This window comes from Microtus pennsylvanicus, chromosome 4, assembly GCF_037038515.1.
Source record: "Microtus pennsylvanicus isolate mMicPen1 chromosome 4, mMicPen1.hap1, whole genome shotgun sequence".
In the NCBI taxonomy this organism is placed as follows: domain Eukaryota; kingdom Metazoa; phylum Chordata; class Mammalia; order Rodentia; family Cricetidae; genus Microtus; species Microtus pennsylvanicus.
The window spans coordinates 63,883,745-63,907,492 of NC_134582.1; the positions used below are offsets into that span (position 1 = coordinate 63,883,745).

At 44.4% G+C, this 23,748-nt stretch overlaps 1 protein-coding gene across 1 annotated transcript in view; it reads left to right on the forward strand.

The window, feature by feature from the left end:
- Positions 1–1,004: 1,004 nt before the first annotated feature.
- Cdh2 (cadherin 2) overlaps positions 1,005–23,748 on the forward strand; it is a 229,742-nt gene continuing 206,998 nt past the window's right edge. Inside the window, exon 1 of the mRNA XM_075969253.1 lies at positions 1,005–1,935. Coding sequence (XP_075825368.1) covers positions 1,876–1,935 — 60 coding nt within the window. The 5' untranslated portion in view covers positions 1,005–1,875. The remainder of the gene's footprint in view (positions 1,936–23,748) is intronic.

Consider the following 23,748-nt stretch of genomic DNA (forward strand, 5'->3'; position numbering starts at 1 on the left):
CACAGAACCAAGGTGTGTGTGGGGGGGGGGAGGACAAAAAAAGCTGTTTTATTACCTTGCAGGAATCAAGCGCTCCACTCCCTGCCCCACCATTTTACAAAATGTGACCCAAACTTGTAAAGTTTCACACTTTCAAGCTCCTGTCTCAAAGGAAACAAAAATCCTAATCTGGTGTGAATTCTGCAGCGGTCATTTTATCTTTCCGATCCTATTTTCACTATGCTTCCCTCTGTTTATTTTATTTTTAATTGCTGCGGAGTGCTGCAGGAAAGAGTATCAAAGTCCTTGTAAATGTTTGCCTAGAAATGTGACTATGGTCAGGATCCGGTAAAAATATAAAAGCAGGTATATCGAATAAAATTGCACGCACTCTCAAATTCTCAGAGTGCGGGGGAAGGAGGGGGAGAAAATAAAACAAGAACACAGAAACTTGAGTCATTCCAGTACATCCGCAATGATGGGGGGCTGGAGAGGTGCGAACACCAAAGAGGAGCCTGGCCTGGGCTCCCCTGCCGGCAGGATGCTCAGACAACAATGGCTAGGATGGGCTCTGCTTGTGTTGCTACTTTGCTGTGTCTGGCAGTGCCAGGAAAAATAATCTATCGCGAAAGAATGACAAAACAAAACGCATGCTTTAGGCTACCAAGGAGATAGCCTTCCCTTCCTCCCTCCGATTCTCAGTCGCCACCGATTCCCCTCGGCGGACCTAACACAGGGCCGCCGCTTAGCAAGTTCCTGCGCAAGTAGTTTTATTTCCCGCAGCCCTCCACCTGCTGGGCGGCGCTCGGCGTACCCCAGCCACCCCTCGGGCGACCCCCACGGGCTGCAGCAGAAGGAAAACCGAGCGCTGGGCAGGGCGGGGGCGGGCGGCTGCCGTGGATCCGGCCCGCTACCGCCGCAGCTCGGTGGCCTCCCATTGGCCGCGACGCGGGCGGGAGGCTCGGGAGGAGGGAGGCGGGGGCGAGGGCGGCGGCGGCGGGAGGGGACCGGGAGGCCCGGGCGGCGCGTGCGGCCAGGCGGGAGAGCGGCTGCAGCTCGCCCGGGTCGCGCCAACGGAGACCCTTCGCGGTGCGCGCCAGTGGCGAGGACTAGGTGGCCGGTGCCGACGCGCGCGAGCGGCGAGGGGCACGGCCATCGCGACAGCGGCCGAGCATCCCCCCACTCTGTGACCCCCCCCCCAACGCGGCCGCAGCGGGAGAACAGAGTCTCTAAGTGGCCAGGGAGCAGGAAAGGCGACGCCGCGGAGGCCTGGCCGGCGGGACCGTCGCCCTTTGTGGGCGCAACGCGCACGGCCGAGAGCGCCCTTCCCCCGAGGCGCTCTACCCCCGGAAGCTTTGTCGCACCGCTTGGCCCCGGAGAGGACGCCCAGAGAAGGGAAAAGCCGGGGTTCGAAAGCTCGCGTGGAGGAGCTCCTGAGAGCGCCACCCGCTCGGCTTCCACCTCCGTATCCTGCATCAGCCGCGGTCCCCGTGCCGCCGCATCTCTGGGGCTGCCGCCGCACTCCGGCCGTAGCCCAGCTGCCTGCGCAGCGGCCCGCACACACGCACACGCGTGCACACACACACACACGCACACACACTGCTCGGCGCGCACGCATGCCCGCCCTTCTCCCCGCCCCCTCCCCAGCTCCTTGATCTCCCGTCTGTTTTATTACTCCTGGTGCGAGTCCGGCGGACTCCGAGGCCCGCTATTTGTTACCAGCTCGCTCTCATTGGCGGGGAGCGCAGAGCAACGGAGAAGGGGGTGGGGAGGGGAGGGGAAGGGAAGGGGTGGCCACTGCCCGGAGCCGTCTCCGCGCCGCTGTTGGTGCTCCGCTGCTGCTGCTGCTGCCGCCACCGCCGCCTCAGGCTCCTCGCTCGGCCCCTCTCCGCCTCCATGTGCCGGATAGCGGGAGCGCCGCGGACCCTGCTGCCGCTGCTGGCGGCCCTGCTTCAGGTACGCAGAGGTCCCGGGTGGGTCGGGCTGCAAGCGGGGTGGGGCGTGCGGCGCCGGGTCCCTTTGTTCCCCGCGCTGCTGCGGGGCCGGGCTGAGCACCCAGGAAGGGAGGTGCCACACCGTGAGGCCAAGAAACTGAACACGCATGAATCCCCGGCCGGACTCCGGGCCAGGCTCCTTGACCAGCTGGTCTACCGCCCCTTCTTCCGCGAGCCTTGGTCACAGGGTCTCCTTGGCTTTTGGGCCAAGGCGAGCTCGAGGATGTCCCCAGGCAGAAGAAGGGTGAGGCAGGATAACTCCTAGGTTTTGTAGTTTTCTATGCTTTTTGTCCCCTTGCTTTGTACTTTAATTTTATTTTTTGTTTGTTTTGTTTATTTCTTCGGGGAGGGGTCGCGAGTTTGCACTAGGAATTCTCACTCTGGTGTCTTAGTTACAGGACTTGCCTCCACCCCACCCCGCTCCAGCACCCGCGCGCCTCCTGGTGCGCAAGGGCTCCTATGTCCTATTGTCTTCATCCCAGCTCAGAGTTGCCTTCTGGCCTTTGGATTCTCTTGACCTGGCAATATTCTTTGTCGGCCCCACTTGGAAAGCGAATCTGGTCCCCTGCCACACTGAGTGTTTGCCGGCAGGCGCTTCAAGCACGCTTCTGGCCCCGCATCCTTGGTACCAGACCAGGCGAGAAGTCCCCATTACTTGGCCAATTTTTAAATGTGCATTCCTTTCTTCGTACTGTTGCCTCTGCCCTGCGGGGGTCTTGGGCACCCAGTTGCCTGAAGCTACCCTCACTTTTCCCACTCTCGGGGAGAGCGCCAGCGAGCCTTTTCATTGACTCTACTTTGAGACTTGGCGGCAGCTGGAAGCACCTGCTCCAGGCAGTTCCCGAGTTCTCCGCTACACAGGCCCCCAGCCCAACTTTCACGGGGCATCCCTCCCTAGAATACCCCTACCCCAGTCCCGATCTCTAGCAGGTCCCACTAGCCACGCCATGTACCCTTGGATATGGCCCTCGCGCTGGGCGGGGTCTAAGTGGGGGTCCCAAGTCTGTGCCCATGTGCGGTGGGGTCCTATAGAGGTAGCGGGAGGGAGGTGTGTCCACTCTCTCTGCGTGGCACGGGCACTCACCCCGGAGCCCCTTGCAACCCCCATCCGGAGGAGAGGGTGGGTAGCACGATGGTAGCCCTAAGTGCGGGCAAGACTCGGAAGTGCCACTCCGCAGGCGTTGGGGGCGAAAAATGGGCACAGATTGCTGTTCGCTCCCTTCCTGTGTCAGGGCCTAGCTCACTCGGGCAGCCGGGCTGGAGAGTGCTGCGGTCACCGAAGCGGGACAGAGCCAGCGCAGGCCACTCGCTCTTTTCTTCCTCCGTCCTCTAGAGGGGTGTGGGCCGCGCCCGCGCCGAGCCCTGTCCATGGTGCGCCGCGCTGCAGAGTGTGGCCCTGCCCTGTTTGCTCCCTTGCTCCTGGGGTCCTGCTCTCCCCAGCGCACACTCCTAGGCCTCTGGGGTCCTCTGGTTCCCTTCCCCTGTCTTGGATTTCTCCTTTTGTTCTTTCTTCTCCTGCTGGTCTTTCTTTTCCCCTTCCCCCACTCACTGGTTCTCCACCCTCCCCCAAAGATTTCCTGACTCTGGGATTTCAGAACTATTAGACTAGACATTTTTGGCCTCTGCAGTTTTGGAGAGTGGATGGAATTCTTTCTAACTTGGAGGAGACCTGCCAGTCACTTGCTAACAAAACCCCTCCTGTTATAAAACCGCCCTTTATTCTCCCTGCGCTCTCCTCATTCCATCACCTCCTGTCACTTCATTTATTGTTTCTTCTTTTTAAAACGGTTTTTTTTTTTTGAAAGAGGTTGACCGCAGGGGGAGAAAGAAAAGAGTTTTCTGCTTGCAGTGTTTGAAGTTAAGGGAAAGACAAGACAAACTTAAGAAACCCTGGGTACATTTTGTTTTCTTTCTCTTTAATAACAAAGGAGACACCATAAATCAAAAGAGCTCACTTTTCAAAGCAGTGTTTTTACATTTCACTTATTGCTCTTGCTTCATTACCAGCTATAGATGATTATTTTATTAGTAACTTTTTAATAGGATGTAATTTTTAATCGAATATATTGATCACTGAAGTTAGGACATGTGTTGGTCATTCCCTCATGGAGAATCTCTTTTTCTCTTTTGCCCATCTCTCTTGAAGTCCGGTGTGAATTCGAAGTTTGGAAGTCCTTTTTTCTTTAAGCATTAAAAATACTGTTTATAGACATTAGATATAAGTTTATTTTGCCCTGTGCATGCTTTCTCCTTGTGTCTGTGCTAATGCTGACTGCGATGAACCGTCATGAAAGGGGATGTTATAACTTTGCCATCGAATATGGAGCAGCCATCCGTGAGTGCAGTCTCACTGAGGGATTGTGCAAGGCCACTGGGAGCAGACATTCCAGCTTTACCTCATGGGTTTTAGGGTTAACTGCACCATGTGGATTGCACAACTGAGATTAGCAATGACTTTGAGCTAAAGGTCTGCTCTGCACTCCAGAGCAACAAAGATCTGTCTGCAAGGTGAGCGTGGCTCCTCTGCAGTCATCTGCTGTTAAGTCTCTAGTTGCTGCGTGTTTTTTTTTTCTACCAGTGCAGACTAAGCAGCAAGGGTTTTGGAGAAGAGAGTGGACAGACTATTAGTGTGAATTTGAGCAACCTTATCTCTTCAGACCAGTTACATAGCCATGACTGTGTAGAGCACGCTATACCTTTAATTCCTAACAGAATAGTCCATGTGCCTTGCTTTGCCTGCTTGGGTTTTACTTAATTATGCTTCTACCTAGATTTATGTAATTCTGATTAATTTTACATAACAAGATAGTCACTTTCCAGGGTTTTCTTTTCTCCTTCATTACAGTTGAAGATGTCAGCATTGTCTTTTCCATGAAACGAATTTGAACATGCAACTTGCGTGACTGAGGGGTAAAGCATTAAGCCACAAAGTTATGATTAACATCCTTTGTAAAGTATTTATGTAGCTTTCAAACCATTACATAGACTTATTGTTAAGGGGAAAAAAATCAATTTTACTGTTATTGCCAACCTGGTAATTAATAGATTAGAAACCTGTTTTGTTTTTCTAGCTCACAATTTAATTGCACAGCCTGTTGTTCTAATTTAAATACACTTGATTGCATTATGTAGAATCAGGGCCAGTACCTTAATGTTGGGAGAAAAATGTAGAATCTTACTTTGATCCCACATGGTTTCAGCCCTGGGTGAGGATTTTGAAGAAAATGCCCACACTGTGGACATTTCTCATCCGCCTAGTAGGCATTGATTTTGCCAAGGTTAATATTCAACACTTAAAACACACAACACCTGAGCTTTGCAGGAAACTAGGGTTCTATGACCATTTTATGTGCAAACAGCATTTCTTCTCAGTGTTTGGTTTTTTGTGCCCTTGTCGGCTGCGTTCTGTGAAAGTAGCACTCTGCCTAGTTGGCTTCCACATCAGGCTTCAATACTGAGCAGGACTTTGTCTCTTTTGCTAGTGGGGGGGCATCGGAGTCTTGCCGAGAGGTGTTCCATTAACAATGTCCAAGAATGACCATTTCTCTCTCTGAAAACGTTTATGGTTGTAATTTTAAGAAGACACATTCACACATTTAGGCTCCCGTTTCAAGTTCCAATTGTGTTTAGAGAGTACGATGTTTGACTCCCGTGTCTTTATAGAAGTCTGCTCTAGGAATCTTTGAGAGGAAATGTTCTTTCATTACTTTTCTTTCTTTGCAAGCAGAGACCAGAGCTTTCCTGGAGCAGGTTATATGGGTGACAGCATATTACACTAAAGTTCCGTGAATTTTTTTTTTTCATTACAAAAATTGCAATCAACAAATCTGTATTGCCTCGTTAAGGTTTGGGGTTAGTAACTGGGGAATGTTGAGACCTAAAGAAACATTTAATCTCATTTTCAAATGCTGCTGATACTGCTGCTGTTTTCTAACCCTCAGTGGCTCAGACCCCACCCCGATTTCAAGGGGGAGCTTCTCAAGTGCTAAGTGGTTTTCAGGGGGAAATCAGGGCTGTTATTTAAGAAGTGGAGTGTTTATGTATACACTTCACAATTTTGCCCAAGTTAACATTATTCAAATTTGTTCTTTTGGCTCAAATACAAAAAGTAATCAAGTTTAAGAACTTCTCAGACTTGGCAGTGAATTTTATCAACCATTTAAAAATATGATAGATTTGGAATTTGGATTTTGTTTGAATAAGTATTTTCTTTCTGCCATCAGAACATCTAGAACCGAAGCACTTTCCATGTTGGGTAAAGAACTATGAGTTGAAGTATAATCTGAACCAACTTATTATCTGCGCCTTGTAGCTCTCTGTTTTTCCTACTAGCATTTTAATTTGTTTTAAGTTTTTGGAAAATTATATCAGTTAATTTACACAAAAGCTGGGCTTAATATTCAACTAAATAGTATTGTGCATTTGACTGTACTGGGGAAGAGGTATGCATAGGTTTATATTCTAAAGGGAGCTCTATCTTAGAACATAAAAGTGATCACTTTAAAGCAGGCAGAAAAGAGCACATTTGAAAGCTAAATGAGATCTTTTGAAAGATATGGGTTTAAACATTATGAATTATATTGTAATGGGGTTTTTAAAGGAAGAATTTCGATTAGACACAAGTCCCTCTCAGTTCCTTATTTATTGCTAGTCATTCCTTATTACTAAGAATATTTTCTCGTGTCAGCTTTAAGATGTACTTGCAGCATTCTAAGTCCTTGCTGTGCATGTGCACATATACACATAGAGATACAGACGCGTAGCATATATCTATATGTGTACACATGTATAACACATGTACAGATCTGATATCTTGAAAGGTATTCCCTTCTGCATTCAATACAGTTTGACATCAAGTGACAATCAGTAGTTGATTCCTTACTTCCTGTAAGAACTGACTTGAAGCATCGTGAGAATAATCATCCTGTGTACACATGAGCTACTCTTGTGTAGTGTCACAGGCAAGAGCTCCTGTGGGGGTCAGGAAGTCTGGGGATCTAATCCGCTCCAGCTGGAGTCTGTTCTCTGTAGTCTCGGCGATACTGTTTACCTCAGCATTGCTGTTCTCGTTCATGTTGGGTTAATTGATTGCTAAGGACTTTGCCAGTTCTGTGATTTTTGGGATTACTTAAAAAACTAATACAACCATGCTTTATTTTTAATTTTTTTGGAATAGCTTTAATTTACACCTAAAATGTAAAACTTTTTAGAGACTCCGAGAGGCAAATGCAGTTTTGAGGACTAACGACCAACAATAGCGTAGCAGGCACTCATGTTTCTACCCCTGCCTTGAGCACTTGAATACCTTATACTGACTGTGGCACTACAGCCAGTAGACATGGACCATTTATGAGACGAAATTAAATTTAAAGAAAAAATATGACTAATGTTGCGGAGATTACTTTTATGTCCCCATTTGCTTGAGGGAACACAGTGTCCATGAAAACCATTGAATTGAGTGATAACTCTGCCATTAAAAATGCAGCCCTTTGACCAGAAAGCCCTCAAGTTATTTTTCTGCAGGTTATTCCTGTATCTACGACCTATTCATCCTGTGTATGATGCTTGAAGATAGTTATTTAAACATTGCTTGTTAGAAATTGTTGGATTATAGTTTAGTCTCTCAATAGAATAGTCCCCAGTAAGTGATGTTTTAATAATTTGTGGTTATAATATAGGGAAGCTTTGAGAATTCCTGCTATAGTGGAACAAAATATTTTAGTTTTACGTCTTTGGAATTGTTAAAGTAGTCCATGAACCTAGAATAACTACAGACGATATTGTCAGAATAATCAGTCAGGTAAGAGTCTTCTGAGGATCAAGTAGGTAATCAGGTGAAATAGAAGGCTAGAGAACTAAGCAGAGTAGGTAAATTGAAGTTGACCTAAGCTAATGCTAGAGAATTAAACAGGACAAAATGATACGATGAGGACAATGAAGAGCTTGTCATGGTTAGGTTTGCCAGTTTGTCACAAATCCTGGAAACAGAGCACCTCAGTCATGCAACTGCCTCCGTCAGACTGGCCTGGAGTATGTCTGTAGGGGCATTTCTCTGTTAATGATTGACTTGGGAGAACCCATGTCCTCTGTCTGCGCAGTGCCATCTCTGGCCAGGTGGTCCCCTGTCCGAAGGGAACAAACTGAGCAAGCTAGGAGGAGCAGGCCCAAGAGCATTTCTCCACAGCCTCTGCTTCAGTTCCTGCTTCCACATTCCTGCCCTGAAATCCTACCCTGATTTGTAAGCCAAATCAACCCATTCCTCCCCAGGTTGGCTTTGGTCAGTGTTTTATTGGAGCAGCAGGGAGAAACTGATTCAGAGCTTAAAACAAAGTTAACCATCCATGTTGACCTCATGATAGGACCAAATTGTGTCGAGTTGTCCGGGCCTAAGAGGTTATGCTTGCAGTGACCACTGTGATATTTCTCACATTCTCCTCACTGCTTGAGTGTTGAAGTATTCGTCCGTTCTGTTGGTGGAGGTGTAGTCTAAAATGAGTTGTAAGTCTGGAAACCTGGATGCTTCAGTTAGAGAAGTGATTCACTTTTTGGGTTTTTGCAAGTCCAGGTGGGAAAGTTTGTTATGTGATGTTTGTAAAACATCTTGACCTACTTAAAAGAAGGCACTATCGTAAATATCAGATGCTGGGACAGACTAACTCAGATTCCCAATGCTCTCCTCCTAAGGGTTTTTGTCTGTTTTTAATTGTGTGCTCCTGCGTGTATGTGTGTGTGTGTGTGTGCGTGTGTGTGTGTCTGTCTGTCTGTGTGCATTCCTGTGTAGAATGTGTATGTCTGGGGTTTGAGGAGGCCAGAAGGGGGCATCCCATCTTAGAACTAAAATTACAGACCATTGTGAACCATGCTGTCTGTGCTGGGGGTCAAACCAAGATCCTCTGGGAGAGCAGTGCTGGCTAGGAACTACCAAGCCTACCAAGCCATCTCTCCAGCTCTCCTATGCCCCACTCAATCAAGTATGCCTATGTGTGCTACTAAATAAGAAACGAAGGGAGGTCGGAGGAATGGCATGGGAAAGGAAGAGGCCATGTATTAGCTCCCTGCTACTGTCTACTGTAACAATAATTTCAAAAAGGTCTTGTGTGAAATTTTTATTTTTGTTTTTTGTTGTTTTTAAGAGAGGGTTTCTTTCTGTAGTCTATATCATCCTGGCATTCCATCTATAGACCAGGCTGGCCCAGAACTCAATGACTGGCCTGACTCTGCCTCCCAAGTGCAGGGATTAAAGGTATACGCCACCACTACCAGGCTTTTCCTGTAAATTTTTAAAATAATTACGAGCCTATTGAAATTTAAAGCATGCATTCCTAGGTGTGTGCCCCTTTCTGATATTCCTCCTACTCCCATGTCCTCTCCTGAAAAATTTTTTAGTGCTTTGGTGAAGTAAAGAATTGTTTCTAAGAATTAGTAAATTGAAAATTTTATTGTTTGAAATATTTACTATACCTGAAAATTTGGAACTCCATTGGAATGGCCAGCCAATGATTTTTTTTTAACATTGAACCTAAATTTTGTTTTTTTTACAAACTTCCTTCTATTATGCTGAGTTTTGTACATTTTTTGCTTTTTCTATTTGTGGTGGGAGTCATTATTGGTTGCTATTTAGTTTTCTCCCACACTTAGAGTTTCTAGGGTTTTTTTTTTAGTGTGTTTTAGGCCTTAGAATGGACAATAAGTCACTCTAATAAGTCATAGGAGCTCATATTCCATAGAAAATCAGTGTCACTTAGATGTTTGCAGCCACTTACAAAGATCTTTATTTTTCTTTGTAAACATAATATCTAATGGTATATTTAAAAATCTGAAAAGTGAGATACTTTTATATTAGAGTCTGGGACAACTGTGTGAAATATTTATGCAACTGTGCAGGATAAGTGATATTATTCTCATTTTAGGGGTAAACTCAGACAAGCTGAGTATTTTTCAGAACCCAAATTAGAATCCTGTCTATCATAGAAAGTTGAACTTGACTCAGGCTGGACCCCTTTTTACATAGTAGTAGAGATTGAATATCACATCAGAGTATTTCAATTCTAATATATGGGATTGATATTTTTCCTGTAATTAACCTGTGTGTGTGAGAGAGAGAGAGTGAGTGAGAGAGAGAGAGAGAGAGAGAGAGAGAGAGAGAGAGAGAGAGAGAACCTACTTATAACCACTTGTGCACATTTGTGTTAAAGCCTGCAGGCAGGCATGGTACCTAGAGGACTGTACTAGCTATCTTCTTCAGTGATTTCCACCTTATTTTTTTGAGATAAGGACTGTCATTAATTTTAGAGCTTGCTGATTTGGCTTGTCTGCCTGTGTAGTAAGGCCCAAGGTCACCCTGGCTCCCTCTACAGCTCTAGGATTACAGGGATACAGCACATGGCCTTCTTCTGTGGGTTCTGGGGAATCCAGCCCAGCTCTCCGTGTTTGAATGGCAAGCACTTATTGACTGAGTCATCCCCCATCTCTAGTTAACTCCCATATTACACCCTCTATTTAATCTTAGCCTTAAATATTTTGCTCTTCTTTGGCATTTGAAGCCAAAATGTGATGCTTAATTAAGATTTTCATTCTTTTTATATACTGTTTCTTGTAGTAAGAAGAAATCCTAGCCAAGTGTCTCATCAGTTATAAGAAGTTTTTCAGACTGTTGCTCTTCAACAAATAAGATGTCAACAAATACACAAAACATCGTTTTGAGCCAACCTTGGAACTCAACATAGTTTCGAAAAGCCTATAAATATACCTTTCTTGGAAACTGCTTTTCCTCCACATTTCCTCATTGTGACCGTAAATGCCAAAGGTCCCATCACCTAAAATTGAGAATATTTTAATTTCTAATGGCTTTCTTTCCATATTTGAATATTTTAAATACTTTTTCCTCTCACAGATGAAGTTATTTGGAAACTTGTAAAGTATATGTGCAGGAATCTCGACAGTGCGACTCAAACAAGTTCGTGGGAACATTTTGTGTGGAATATGTTACTGGCTATTGAGAGGGCCTATAAATATTTTACCTGTAACGTGACTCTTTGTGGATGAGCGGATACAGCTGACTTGTTTGTAATTTTGAAAAAAAAACAAATAAATTGGATTTCTTAGTGGGAAATCTATTAATGGAGACCTGAGATAAATGACTACCAGGCCATTGATTTTATTAAGTACTAGAAAGAAACTACCCACTCATATTAGAGTATGGCCACTTGATTTATTTATTTACTTGGGTAGTTTCTTAGTTGATTACTTTTGTTTTGTGTTGGCTTAAGTGGATAATACAAAAGTCTTACGCTCATTCTTGGTTGTTTTCTGGCCCAGGAAATAAAGAAAAGTGCATTTTGTGCAGCAGAATGGTGGTCTGTGGTAGTCCCCATAACACTGCTCCTGGCCTATGGCTGTCCCTGTGGCTGTACTCTGGGAGAGGGTACTTGATACCAGCACTTCCAAGATTACCCTTTGATGGCTTGCTTCCTTTTGTGGTAGGGAGTTTGAAATTCAGTTTGCTTTCTTACACACACCTACATTCATGAACATTTAGTGTAGGGAAGCAGTAAGTGTGTGTCTGAGTAATTGCTGTTAAGTCTTCCTAGCTGGTGGTACTGGTTAGAGAATACTGGGTGAAGACACAGTCTCAGCACCCTAGTATCAGCCCCTCCAAATCTAATTGTCCCCAGGGGTAACCATTTGCTCGATGGGTAAGAACATAGATGCCTTTTGCTTTTCTTGTATCTTTTTAGATAAGCAGATGTGTTCCTTTTCGGGTCTGTTGTCCTGGACTCAGTCTGTAGAAGCCATCCATGTATTTGTGTTATCTGCATTTATAATCACAGAAATATGGCAGACTCACAGAAATGGCTGTGGACATAGCGTGAGGACAGTGAGAATGGAGAATGGGAACCAGATTGTTCCATGGCAGCTAAAGGCTGTGTGAACCGTTGTGGTGTCTGTCACTGAACACCTTTTGTGCTTCTTCCCCTTTGGAGCACCTGGGAGGTCCTGGCTTAGGCGCTGTTGCTGCAGCGGGGCAGGAGAAACGCTTGTGTACTGTACTTCTTGTCTCTCTCCTAGTCCCCTTTAAAAATGAACATAGAACCAAAGGATACTCTTTCTGAGCATAAATTTTCTGCAGAAATAGATTCTAATCCTTGTAGCAATGGTTCTTCACACGTTCTCTGAGCTCACCAGTGACCTACTTTTCAACAAGGTCCTCTGCCCAGTTCTCATGTTCATTTTTCATTTGGAAAGAGGCTGACATAGAGTGCTTTCTCGTTCTCTACACCTTCGTTTTCAGCTGTCCAATGGTCCAGTGTGTGTTCAGGTAGATTTGCACTCCTGTGTTTATGGAACTGTTTTACCAGTTGACTTGAGCGTGAGAACTGTAGTTCTCTCTCTCTCTCTCTCTCTCTCTCTCTCTCTCTCTGTCTCTCTCTGTCTGTCTTTCTCTCTCTGTCTCTGTCTCTCTCTCTGTCTGTCTCTGTCTCTCTCTCTCTGTCTCTCTCTCTGTCTCTCTCTCTGTCTCTGTCTCTCTGTCTCTCTCTCTCCCTTTCTCTCTCAGTTCATGATGTCTGTACAGTCTTTTAGTTTCAAGTCTCCACTCCCTGAGACCAAGTTCTATAGGTGACTGCACAATCAGGTTTTTTGTTTTAATTCTATTTTGGTTAGGAAAACTCTATTTTTGCTCTTAGAGGTGGATACATGAATGTTGAATGTGTGTGTGCAGATATGCCTAGGTGTGCAAGCCAGAAGACAACATCAGATGTCACTACTCAGGCAGTCTACCTCGTTATTTTAGGCAGGTTCTTTCTTTGGCCTTCAACTCCTGAAGTGCTCAGAGGCTGGCCAGTGCACTCCCGGGATCTGCCTGTCTCATCTCCGCAGTGGATACGAAGGTGTTTCTAATGTCCAGCTTTTGTACATAAGTTCTGGGTTCAAACGCAGCCCCGTGCTTACTCAGCGAAGCCTTGACTGATTGAGAAATCTAAGCAGCTCTGGAATTCGTTTCCGTGTGTTGAAAGGATTGTGCTCTTTGTGCCACCTTAGCTCATTGATTTAATTTTTCCTCAGCTTTTCGTTGCTTCTACGCATTTTTAGCCATAAAAATAATTATTCATGCAGTGTTTGTGTTTTTAATCTTAAATTTTATTTATAGTTCTGTCTTCTTTGACAGGTAAGTAGGAACTTTAGGGAAAGGGTGCCATAACAATTGATTTAATTTATATACCAATTTAAAATTAATCTCCTGTATATGAAGCTATGATTGAGTTTATGGATTTTATTGTTTAGAAGCCTTCTTGGTGGATCTGTATTTTAAAGGAAGACAGTGCCATACTTAAATGTAAGTACAGTGGATCACTCGAGAGATTGCTTGTTGCTGAGTGGTGGTGGCACACACCTTTAATCTTAGCACTCAGGATGCAAAGGCAGGCATATCTCAGTGAGTTCGAGGCCAGCATGGTCTACAAAGTGAGTTCCAGGACAGCCAGGGTTTCACAGAGAAATCCTGTCTCGAAAAGAGAGATTGCTTGTAACATTTTAGGGTGGCAACTAACAGCGTTTTGGAAAATTGTGAATTTATCTTTAGTGAATCATTTGCATTCATAATGAATAGTTGCAAGATTTCAATTTCTTATCTCCCCATGTCTTGGTGATTCGTAATTAAAACATATACACGTATAAATGATGTGTATCTCTTTGTTTGCTGAGCCAAGATATAGACTGACAACTTTCTCAATATCATTCATACCACTCTAGAGTTTATATTCAATTGCAGTGTGAAGTAGTGTGTGTTATTTCCCCTAGATTATCTGTCTCTCTGTGTCTGTCTGAAACATGCATGCACATGCTAATACATTTTTTCATTTGTCGAACCCTCTAGGTTGAAATGCTTTGTTTGATAATATAGCCTTTCTACAGATTTTTGGCCTGCTTTCATCTTTTGCTAAGGTACACTGAGCTAGTAGCCTTGAGTGGCATTGTGGAATACTGGTTAAGCATGCTCTCCATATGCAACTGAAACAGGGGCTATTTCCTATGGCTACTCCTCTGAAGGGAGCGATGGCTCCAACTCCAGGGACTCTGTCTTTATGTCATCAAGGTGGGGCGGGCCCTCTTGAGCCCTTCCCCCTTTCATGAAGGGATGTTGGAAACACTAGTCCTCCGGTGAACTGCGGTGAGAGAGAGCATGTGAGTGTGTAGATAACGTGCCCTTCAGAAGACACTTGGTCAGCGTTCTCCATCAACCTCTGGCTCTTTGCCCTGCCCCTTCTCTAAGTCCCCTAAGTGAGAAGTCATCTGTAAGGTCTAGTATGTCAGCCACTTGTTTTCTGAATTTTGGCTAGTGTTGAGTCTTAATTAAGTATCATCCATGACAAAAAGAAGCTTCTCTGATGGGGGCTGAGGACTGAACTACTCTGAGGGTAAAGATAGGTATACTTATCTTGGAAGGAAGTTTGCTATCATGCCCATTTAGCAAAACTCTAGTAGAAGCATCTGCCCAGGGAGATCTTCCTGGCTGAGGGTTTACGGATAGGTTCACAGTATTAGGTGTGAGTTCCCTTCTACAAATCAAGCTGAAGTCCGTTAAGAAAGCTGGAGGTCCCCCCCAACTACTGTTGTGTGAGCAGTTGTCACACCGTGCCAAGCTGATTGCCATTTTAGCTGAAATGGTCTGCACTTGGATAAGACTGCTGGTGTACCTCAGTTCGGCCACAGCCTAGGTTCAGGTCCTGAGACAGGAAAGGGGCGTCGACAAGAAGAAATGAATTTTCCTACCGCCAGAAGAATTTCACACAAGAGGCCAGCCCCAAATAGCTTCAGCCGTATTATTTATACATCAAAACCAAGCATGTTAACCATAATAACAAACAAGTTTTTCCCATCCTCCAACGTTAACCTCTGGAAAACCCAAAATATATCAAATATGCTTTCCCCAACTTTTATATCAAAACAGCTTTAATCCCAAACCAACACTTTTCATTTTGCCAGCTTGGCCAAATACCAAGCCAGGTACAGCCTGTCTTTACAAAACTAACGGTGATAAACATGGGCACACATTTTCAAGAACAACAATGCTATTCAAAACATACTTACAGAGCTAGGAATGAACTGCCTCTGATCCTGTCAGCGCTGACTTAGAACAGCTCCCGGGGTCTGAAGTGATACTTGGCATCCTCAGGCAAGGAACCTGAGAAACATCACTCCCAAAGAATTTTAGGGGAAAATATTCGAGAAAAAATGGGGTTTCCAGGAATGATCACATCTGTCCCATGCATGATTGACAAAATGACATAAAACTATCGTAGATGCATTAATATTATGAGAGCGAAGAGAGCATGCCAGCCACATGGGTCCAGCAGTGTTCTACACTGTCCTGAAGTCCCCTGGTTCTTGCTGAGTAAGACTGTCCCTGTGGGCTTTAACTCATTTGGAGACCCATTAGAGGAGACACTCATATACTGCTCAGAAACTAGGCTGCATGACTTGTGCTCTTCTTCCTCCAGTAGCCTGCATGGTGCCTTGCAGTCCTGTGAAAGCCAACCAGCAAAGAGAAATCCTCTAGTCATTTCTAGCTTGATTCCTCCATGTTCTGGAATCACAGTAAGCTGCGTCTTCAGCAGTAGGGTGAAACTTATTATTCAATTTAGCCAGACAATAGAGAGCAGTTACAGTGGACCACACTGTGGAAAATTCCAGGGCATCTCTGACCAGCAGCTTGCACAGCCACATCTCTTGCCTGCTACTGGGATTGTTCTTTAGCAATCTGTGGCATCCAGGAAGAGAAGTGCATTGTCTCTCCATGTTGAGTACTTATGTTCAAGCTCTTTACTATTGTTGTTTGTATTTTCAAATAAGAGTCTAGGTTTTCCTATGGCTCCTCCTCCATGTGCTCGGCGTTACCACCTCCACTCCCTTCGCTGCCTTTCCTTTCCACTCCCTTCCCCAGCCACCCTTTCCTCCCACTCTTTTCTACCCTCCTATTTGTGTTCTACCCCACTCTCCCTCCTAAAATCCATCTCCCCTCTCCACAGCTCTTCTCTAGTTTCCTGCCTTCTACAGGTATAACAAGTTAAACATCAAAGTCTAAAGACTTGAGGCGGTAATCTACATGAGAGAAAACAGACAACCGTTATTAAACTTAGTCAGACACACACACACAAACACACACACACACATGCACACACACACATGCACACACACGCACACACATGCACACACATGCACACACACACATGAACACACATACACTCTTTTTCTCACACACAGAGAAAGAGAAAGACAAGCCGGGCGGTGGTGGCGCATGCCTTTAATCCCAGCACTCAGGAGGCAGAGGCAGGCAAATCTCTGGGAGTTCGAGGCCAGCCTGGTCTACAAGAGCTAGTTCGAGGACAGGCTCCAAAGCTACAGAGAAACACTGTCTCGAAAAACCAAAAGAGAGAGAGACAGAGAGAGACAGAGAGGGGGAGAGTAAGAGAGAACAAGAAAGAGAGAGAGAGAGAACATGAAAGTAAGAGGGAGACCTTTGAAAAGAAGAAAAACTACAATAGGAAAGAAGGGGTGACATTAAGTACTGGGAGGTGGAAATGAATAAAATGGATCATAAACGTGTATAACACTGCAGCTGGTCAGTCCATATCTGCGCCCTGGCTCTGACCCTTGGTCGAGAGAGTGGATGTGGGTAGCTTACAGGAGATTTCTATTTGTCAATATGTCCATATCTAAAGCGGAGGGGGAAGAGGGTAATAAATGCTATTCATTATAAGCTTACTATGAAGAGCATATGTGTGAATGAAGTTAAGTGCCTTCATGGAGATTTTAGATTCTTGACTGAAGATTTTGCATCCTAGTTATTATTATGTTACGTAAGCAAAATTAGTCAAGAGAAATGTAATTGTTTGAGTAAGTCTAAACATTTAATTTGTGCATGTCTATGATCTATAGTATGATAGCTAGTTAATTTATGGCTGTACGTGGACAGCCTCCCACAGCACGCCTAAGACTGCACTTGGAAATCAGAATCAAGGCATATCTCTTAATCATCTTTAAATTTTAGCAGATGTTGACTAGGCTGACAGACTTCCACCACCATTATAATTAGAAGGCACGCGAATAGAGAGAGGATGATTTTGTGATTGGACCCGAAGGCGATCAGGCAGGAGTCATTCTGGGGTCTCAGACCATGTTTTTTTTTCTTTGCTTTCTTTGAATGGGCCCATGCAATAAAACATGCACGTATATGCACGTGCATGTTTCTATCCAGCTAGCCTGGCACAGGACATACTCATCTTTTGAGTACTTTTAACGTGAGAACCCAATAGAGATGCTTGAACACCACATTATAATGCTGTTTGATGTCACCACCGTTCCTGCGAAGAGTAAGGTGGGTTGTTTTCATTATCTGCCCATGGTTTATTGACAGTTAGATGCAAGGCAGCTTGCTTTAAACCTTAGTGCTATCATGTCATAACTGTATCTTGTTATTTTTCAATAATTACCATGTCCTACCTAGGCACTAATCAGAGGGAATCATGTCATAATTGTAGCTTGATATTTTTCAATAATTGTTATGTCCCACCTAGACACTAATCAGAGGAAATATATTAACTATATTAATTCATTGAATTGTCAGAAAAGTCACAAATTCTATATTAGAACACTAATACATGGAAAATTAAATGACATTGACACCTATCCCTTTTTTTAAAAAAAGTATTTGATGATCATCTCTTTTTAAAGATTGTTTTGCTAGCAAGTATGGTATGGCAAATAGGAATATATAACTACTCCATATGTACTTTATATTTTATTTTTGTGGGGTTGTGGGGGTGTAGGGGTGCCAGCTTTTACGACATGCGTGTGAGAAGCCAGAGGACAACTTGGGAGAGTATTTTCTCTCCTTCCACGATGTGGGTTCATGTGATTAAACTGAAGTCCTTAGACTTGATGGATAGCAAGTGCCTTTTTCTGCGGAGCCATTTTGCGAGTCTTACTTTTAGAAATAAAGTTTATAAATATTTCAGTATAACTACTAGCCAGGCTAAAGGAGAATAGCTTCATTATTTCTTAGAATTATGTTCCCATTCCCTTCTTTTTTCCAAAATATAAAACCCATCTTGATTTTTCTAATATTTATATATTGCTTTTTTATAAGTTTATCCTCTATATATTCATTTGTTGATTATGCTATGTAGTGTCTATATATTTATATACATCATTCAGCAGATATATAGATGCGTTATGCACTATATATGATGTAGTTTTCTGTGATTTGGTTTTCTGCTTATTATGTCAGCAAGATTCATTCAGTTGAGTTTTGTAGCTATAATTTGTTCATTTTCACTAATGTAGATCATTACATTACATGCTATGAAGACGGTACAATTTACTTATTTGGTTTGTGGCTGATGGGCCAGAGTATAGTTTCTGATTTCTTTTTAACCGCTGTCAGCACTCTTATTTATGCCACCACCTGGGCATGAATACCAGAGATTCCCTAAGACTGTGTTTCCCCAACTTTAACTTACGTAAGAATCATTGGAAAGTTTGCTACAAGGAACCCCACCCTTCTGATTCTGCAAGTCCTGAGCAGACCCTGAGGATTTGTATGCCTCGGAAGCTCTTGGGTGCTAGGCTGATGTTCTGCTCTGGAATTTGCATCTTGGAGTAGGGTTGCTGGGATGCAAGTGGCATGCATTCTCATTCTACCAGCTGCCTCGAGAGTGTTTTCCCCGATGGCTCCAACAAGCCATCTACACACATTTTCCCCATCCTTTGTTTTAGGTCAATGTTAACATTTTAAGATCTGATTACTTGGGTATTGGTAACTCCTTTTGGTTTAAATTTGAGTGTTTCTGGTTATGGTTGAGTTTCAGACTGTTCAACAATGGAGGAAGTTCAAAATGTCCCTCTCATTTGCTTGGCCTTGTTACTTGTCACCTAGGGCTTGTAAGAAAATGTACTTGAGACTTTATTGAAAGTGAAGTCATGTGATTAAATCTAATGTTTGTAGAGTACTTACTGTGTGTCAGGTGAAATACTTCACCTGTGCTGATTCTTGTTATCCTTGTATCAATTCTCCCACAACCAGTACGCACTGTTATCATCTGTCTTACAAACTTCAAACAGATCCTTGGTTTAACCTGTGGACCCAAGACCTTACTGCTATGAGGTGGTGGGTGGGGCTTGAATGGAGCTGTGACTGCTTGGTAGCCACTTCAGGAGCGCCAAGGACTTAGGCAATGCAGTAGACATAGTGGGATCAAGGTAAGTCTCTTGTGGACTTTGGAGACTTACCACCTGGAGGGGGATTTGAACTTTAGAGTGAGGATTTAAGGGATTTTGTTTTCAAGGAGCAAATTTTGGCCTTTTATATGGGAAGATCTAAAAGACTGAGACAGACACAGGTTAGGTGACTTTTGAAAGAGATATTTGTCACTAGCCAAGCTGCTCTTGGTCGTATCTTAAATAGATGTTAGTATTGGATGAGGGGCTGGCTGTCCTTTCTGTAAATTGTTGGTTTTTCTTTTCTTCTGACATTCTCCTGGCTTAGCCTCAAACTGAACTCACACAGTAACCTGGGTGCATTGTAGCTTTCTGCTCCTAGTACTTGATTGCCCCAATAACTGCCTTCTCTCAAGTCTTCAGCTTCACACCACCTCCTGAGAGTGTGGATGTGATCTTGATGATGATACAGTGATTTTATGCAAGCCCACTGCCACTTTACAGTGCTGGGCTTGAACCATGCTCCCTGTACACTGAGTTACATCCTCAACCAAAAATAACCTTTAGATGGCTACCCTTGATCTTTGAGCATTTGTCAAGATTATAGGCAATTCTGTTGTCCTTAGACATAAAAAAATACTTTTCATCTATCTAAAAACCAAGTAAGACAATGGAATCAGTAGCTGAAGAAAAAAGATACAACTTTTGTTACTGATAAACACTAGTTTGGGGAAGGTGAGTTAAACGTTTCAAATTAACTGTCATCCATCTCCTCCCACCTTTGACAACATAGAATGAAGTTGACCTGCACACTGGGTGATCCGCCCTGTAAGTTAGCAGGATAATGGTACTGGCCCTGACCAATTACAGTCTGTTTCTCACAGAGAAGTGCTGACGAAGGGACTAGAAGCTGGGATTCGTGTGCCCAGTTGATTAATCCAAACTTGCCAGAGAAGTAGCGAGAACCCATAAATGTTATTACAGGCAAAACTTCACTCCATCCAAGAGAATACATGTTCTATGAAAATGGTTTCTGAGTATGTATTGATCATTGAGCCCGTGTCCGTAGCTATCCAGGGTGTGTTCGTGCAGAAGCATGGTGAGCCCCTGGGGCAAGTGGACATCAGTCAGTCGGCTCTTGCTCCCAGCTCTATTATGTCTCAGCAGGTCTATAGTTTCACTTTTTAGAGTCCCAAGTGGGGCATGTAAGATGATTAATACAATGATCTTAGCAGCCTACAGTGGTAGAAAGCAAAGGAGGCCCCGATCTTGGAAGAGTTATGCCAGGCAGAACTGTTCCCCAGAGCTGGGCTCTGTATTTCAAAGGCCACAGCAGTGAATTTGTGATGCATGGAAGTGGGCTGAGGAGAAGGTTCAGGTTTGAGTTTTCTTTATGGATGTGAGTCTCTCTGAGCTGAGCCTCTGATCTGTACTCCACAACCCTTGAACCAAACAGTGCATAGGTGGAGATGCAGACTCCATGGTATCGAACATACTAGATGAGAAGGAAAAACTAGTGTAAATTGGGGCTGCTGGACAATTCAGAACCTTCGGTGAAGGCGGCCAGATATCAAATGCCAGTGTTCTGAAGGAAAACCCAGTATGCATGAATAAGTCCCCTCCCCCCTCCATGGCCCAGTTGCTAATCTTAACCTCCCAGAGGAAATGGCTCCCAGGGGAGTTTCACTTTATAACTAGTATAACCAAAGGTCCTTTCCCTTTGAATTCCTGGATTGTGACAGCTAGTGCTGGCACCAGTCCGGGCTCAGTCTGGTGGTGAACAAGTTACCCAGGGATCAGGGGCTCACAGCTTTCTGTCACAAAGTCACCTGCCACACTATGCCACTCATGGTATTGCTTTGGCCACAACAGGCCACCTGCAAGAGTACATTTCCCTTTCATTTGAAAAGGTCATTCAGATCATGTGGTTGGCTTTGACCCTTGAGCCTTTGGTCAAACCTTTAGAATCCAGGGTGTGCCCTCTGTTTCCCTGAATGTGGAGAAGAATTTGAGGCAAAGGCGGCCAATTCTTTGTAGCGTTCCTTGGGCTGTCATGAAACATTTAAAGTGAGATCCTTGCTAGGACTCTTGAGGTCATTGTCGTTTAAAAATAGCGAATATTGTACTGCTTGTTAGACTTCAGGCAGAAGATATTGAAATGATCCAATCTTTGGTCCCTCTGTGGCTCCTCCTTGCTCAGGCTGAGGCTCATGGGAACCTCTGGAAACCCCACACTGTCTCCTATCATTGCCAAAGCCAAATGGTAACAGTCTTTCCCCTAAGTGTGAAGTGCTGGTTAAGGTCACCGCGCATTCTGGTTCCTTTCTGAGTCCCTTGGCCTGGTGCCATCTCCTGAGGTCAGCTGTTATTTCTTCTGTAAGCCCTCCGTCTCTCACAGCCACTTTGATGGACCATGTTGTGGTCACATATCAAGATCACATCGTGTGGTTTATGAATTAAAGCTTCCTGTGCTGAAAGCCACCTGCCCAAGTACACAACCAGGCACGGCATAATACAACCTGAAGACCACCACATTTAAATGTGTGCAGGGCTGGAAAAACGGACCTTTTACAGAAGGCCAGGCTCCTCGTGGGTGTTTTATTCCCTAACATTGACTTTTTTTGGAGGGGTCAGTGTCCCAGTGTAGTTTACCAAATGCTTGAAGTCTTTGAAGTTGCCCAATAAATAGGACCTCTTCTCGCTGCTGGATCTTGAACCGTGTTAAATGGAAGCCTGAGGAAAAGCAGCGGGGGGCCATAAGTGTGGAGTCAGAGGGCGAGACCCTGACCCCTGGGCATATCTTCCTGCTAGAACTGACTCCCACAATCCCACAACTGCAGACACACTCCTCCCCTATGTCCTGCAGGGGATCTCTGAGCTCCCAGCATGGAAAATGAGATCACTCTGCTTGTTTTCTGAGAGCTGGTGACTCCCAGGCGGGAGGGGTAGCAGGGCACCAGCTGCTCAGATTGTTCGTGCATATGCAGCCTTCAGGCGACCTCAGTTTGTCCCTCTCTCCCCTGCAGCATCAGTATACACAGTGTTTCTTTTCAGGATTCTGAGACACTTCGGAATCACTGTGTACTCCTGTGAGCTTTTATCATGCGGGTAGTGCATACCAGTGTTTGCTTTTGAGAAATTAACCCCAGAAAATTGGATGCTATTTATTAATCCATTAAAAATGTTCAAACTATTTGTCTATGTAGCATAAGTAATAATAATATGAAAAGGTTCCTCCATTTTCCAAATTAGAAAAAAGAAAAAAAAATACCCTCATACCTCTATGGGTTTTTTTTCCCCTATCACTTTAACGCCTGGCTCAGTGATGAGATGGCTGTGCCTCGTCTGTTTGTGTACACCTGCATTTGTGCTGTCATGCAGCCTCTGAGGAAAGCCATCGACTCTTAGGAGAAGCTGGGAGTGATAATGACCAGTGAAGTTGTAACATCACAAAACCCTTAGGCTCCTGTGATCCCGGAAAGGATCTCAGAGGGTCCTCAGTGTCTCCAATCACTAGTCCAGGACCACACTTTGATATTGTCACACAGGTCAAACTGACCTGTGGAGTGGGCAGAGCTGATGGCTGAGTTCCAAGAGTTTCTAGAAAAACAGCATTCCATCTCTAGACTCTTTGCACTGAAACCACCAAATACCAGGCTCTCATCCTTTCTGACACCCGTGGGTGGAATCTCACACTGGATTCTTGAGTTGAAAGTGGAGCTGGGCAGCTTAGCTGGGCGACATTTCCACCTGCAGACCCTGGCAGTCTCCCATTTCCAGTGTGATAGTGTAGAACTCTAGGCAGGAAGCTGTTTCCAGAGCAGATAAGAAAAGGCTTTGCACTCTGTGGTTGCTGATGGTCCCCCTTTTCAGCTGCTACATTTCCCTGGAAGCCGTGCATTGAAAGTTATTTTCATATAAGAATAATGTTATAGTAAAGTGTTTATCTTATCAAGATATAGAATTAGGTAAATCAACACTATTGTCAGCTATTCAAATTAAATAAGAGCTAGGGGGATTGTAAATATGTGTGACCATCCTAAAAAGTGCCACTGTGGTGCAGGTTTTGTGGATTGTGCAGGAGGAGAAGGGACCCTGGAGGGCAGAAAGAGCAGGGATTAGTAGAGACTGTCACTTCCTTCTCATGGGCATCACCACTGGAGATCACAGAAGCCATGGCAGGACTGCGCTAATAATTTTCTGTGTGTGCCTTTTATTCCCCACAAATGTTTGGAAGTAAGTAGAGCTTTGATTTTGAAAGACGATTTTTTTTTAAGGTTTGGGGTAATCTTTTTCTCCTTTTGTTTCATGGTGAATAGAAGCATGGAAGCAGTTTTCTTTTTTTTAAAAAAATATTTATTTATTTATTATGTATACAATATTCTGTCTGTGTGTATGCTGCAGGCCAGAAGAGGGCACCAGATCCCATTACGGATGGTTGTGAGCCACCATGTGGTTGCTGGGAATTGAACTCAGGACCTTTGGAAGAGCAGGCAATGCTCTTAACCTCTGAGCCATCTCTCCAGCCCTGGAAGCAGTTTTCTTGTTGTGTATCATA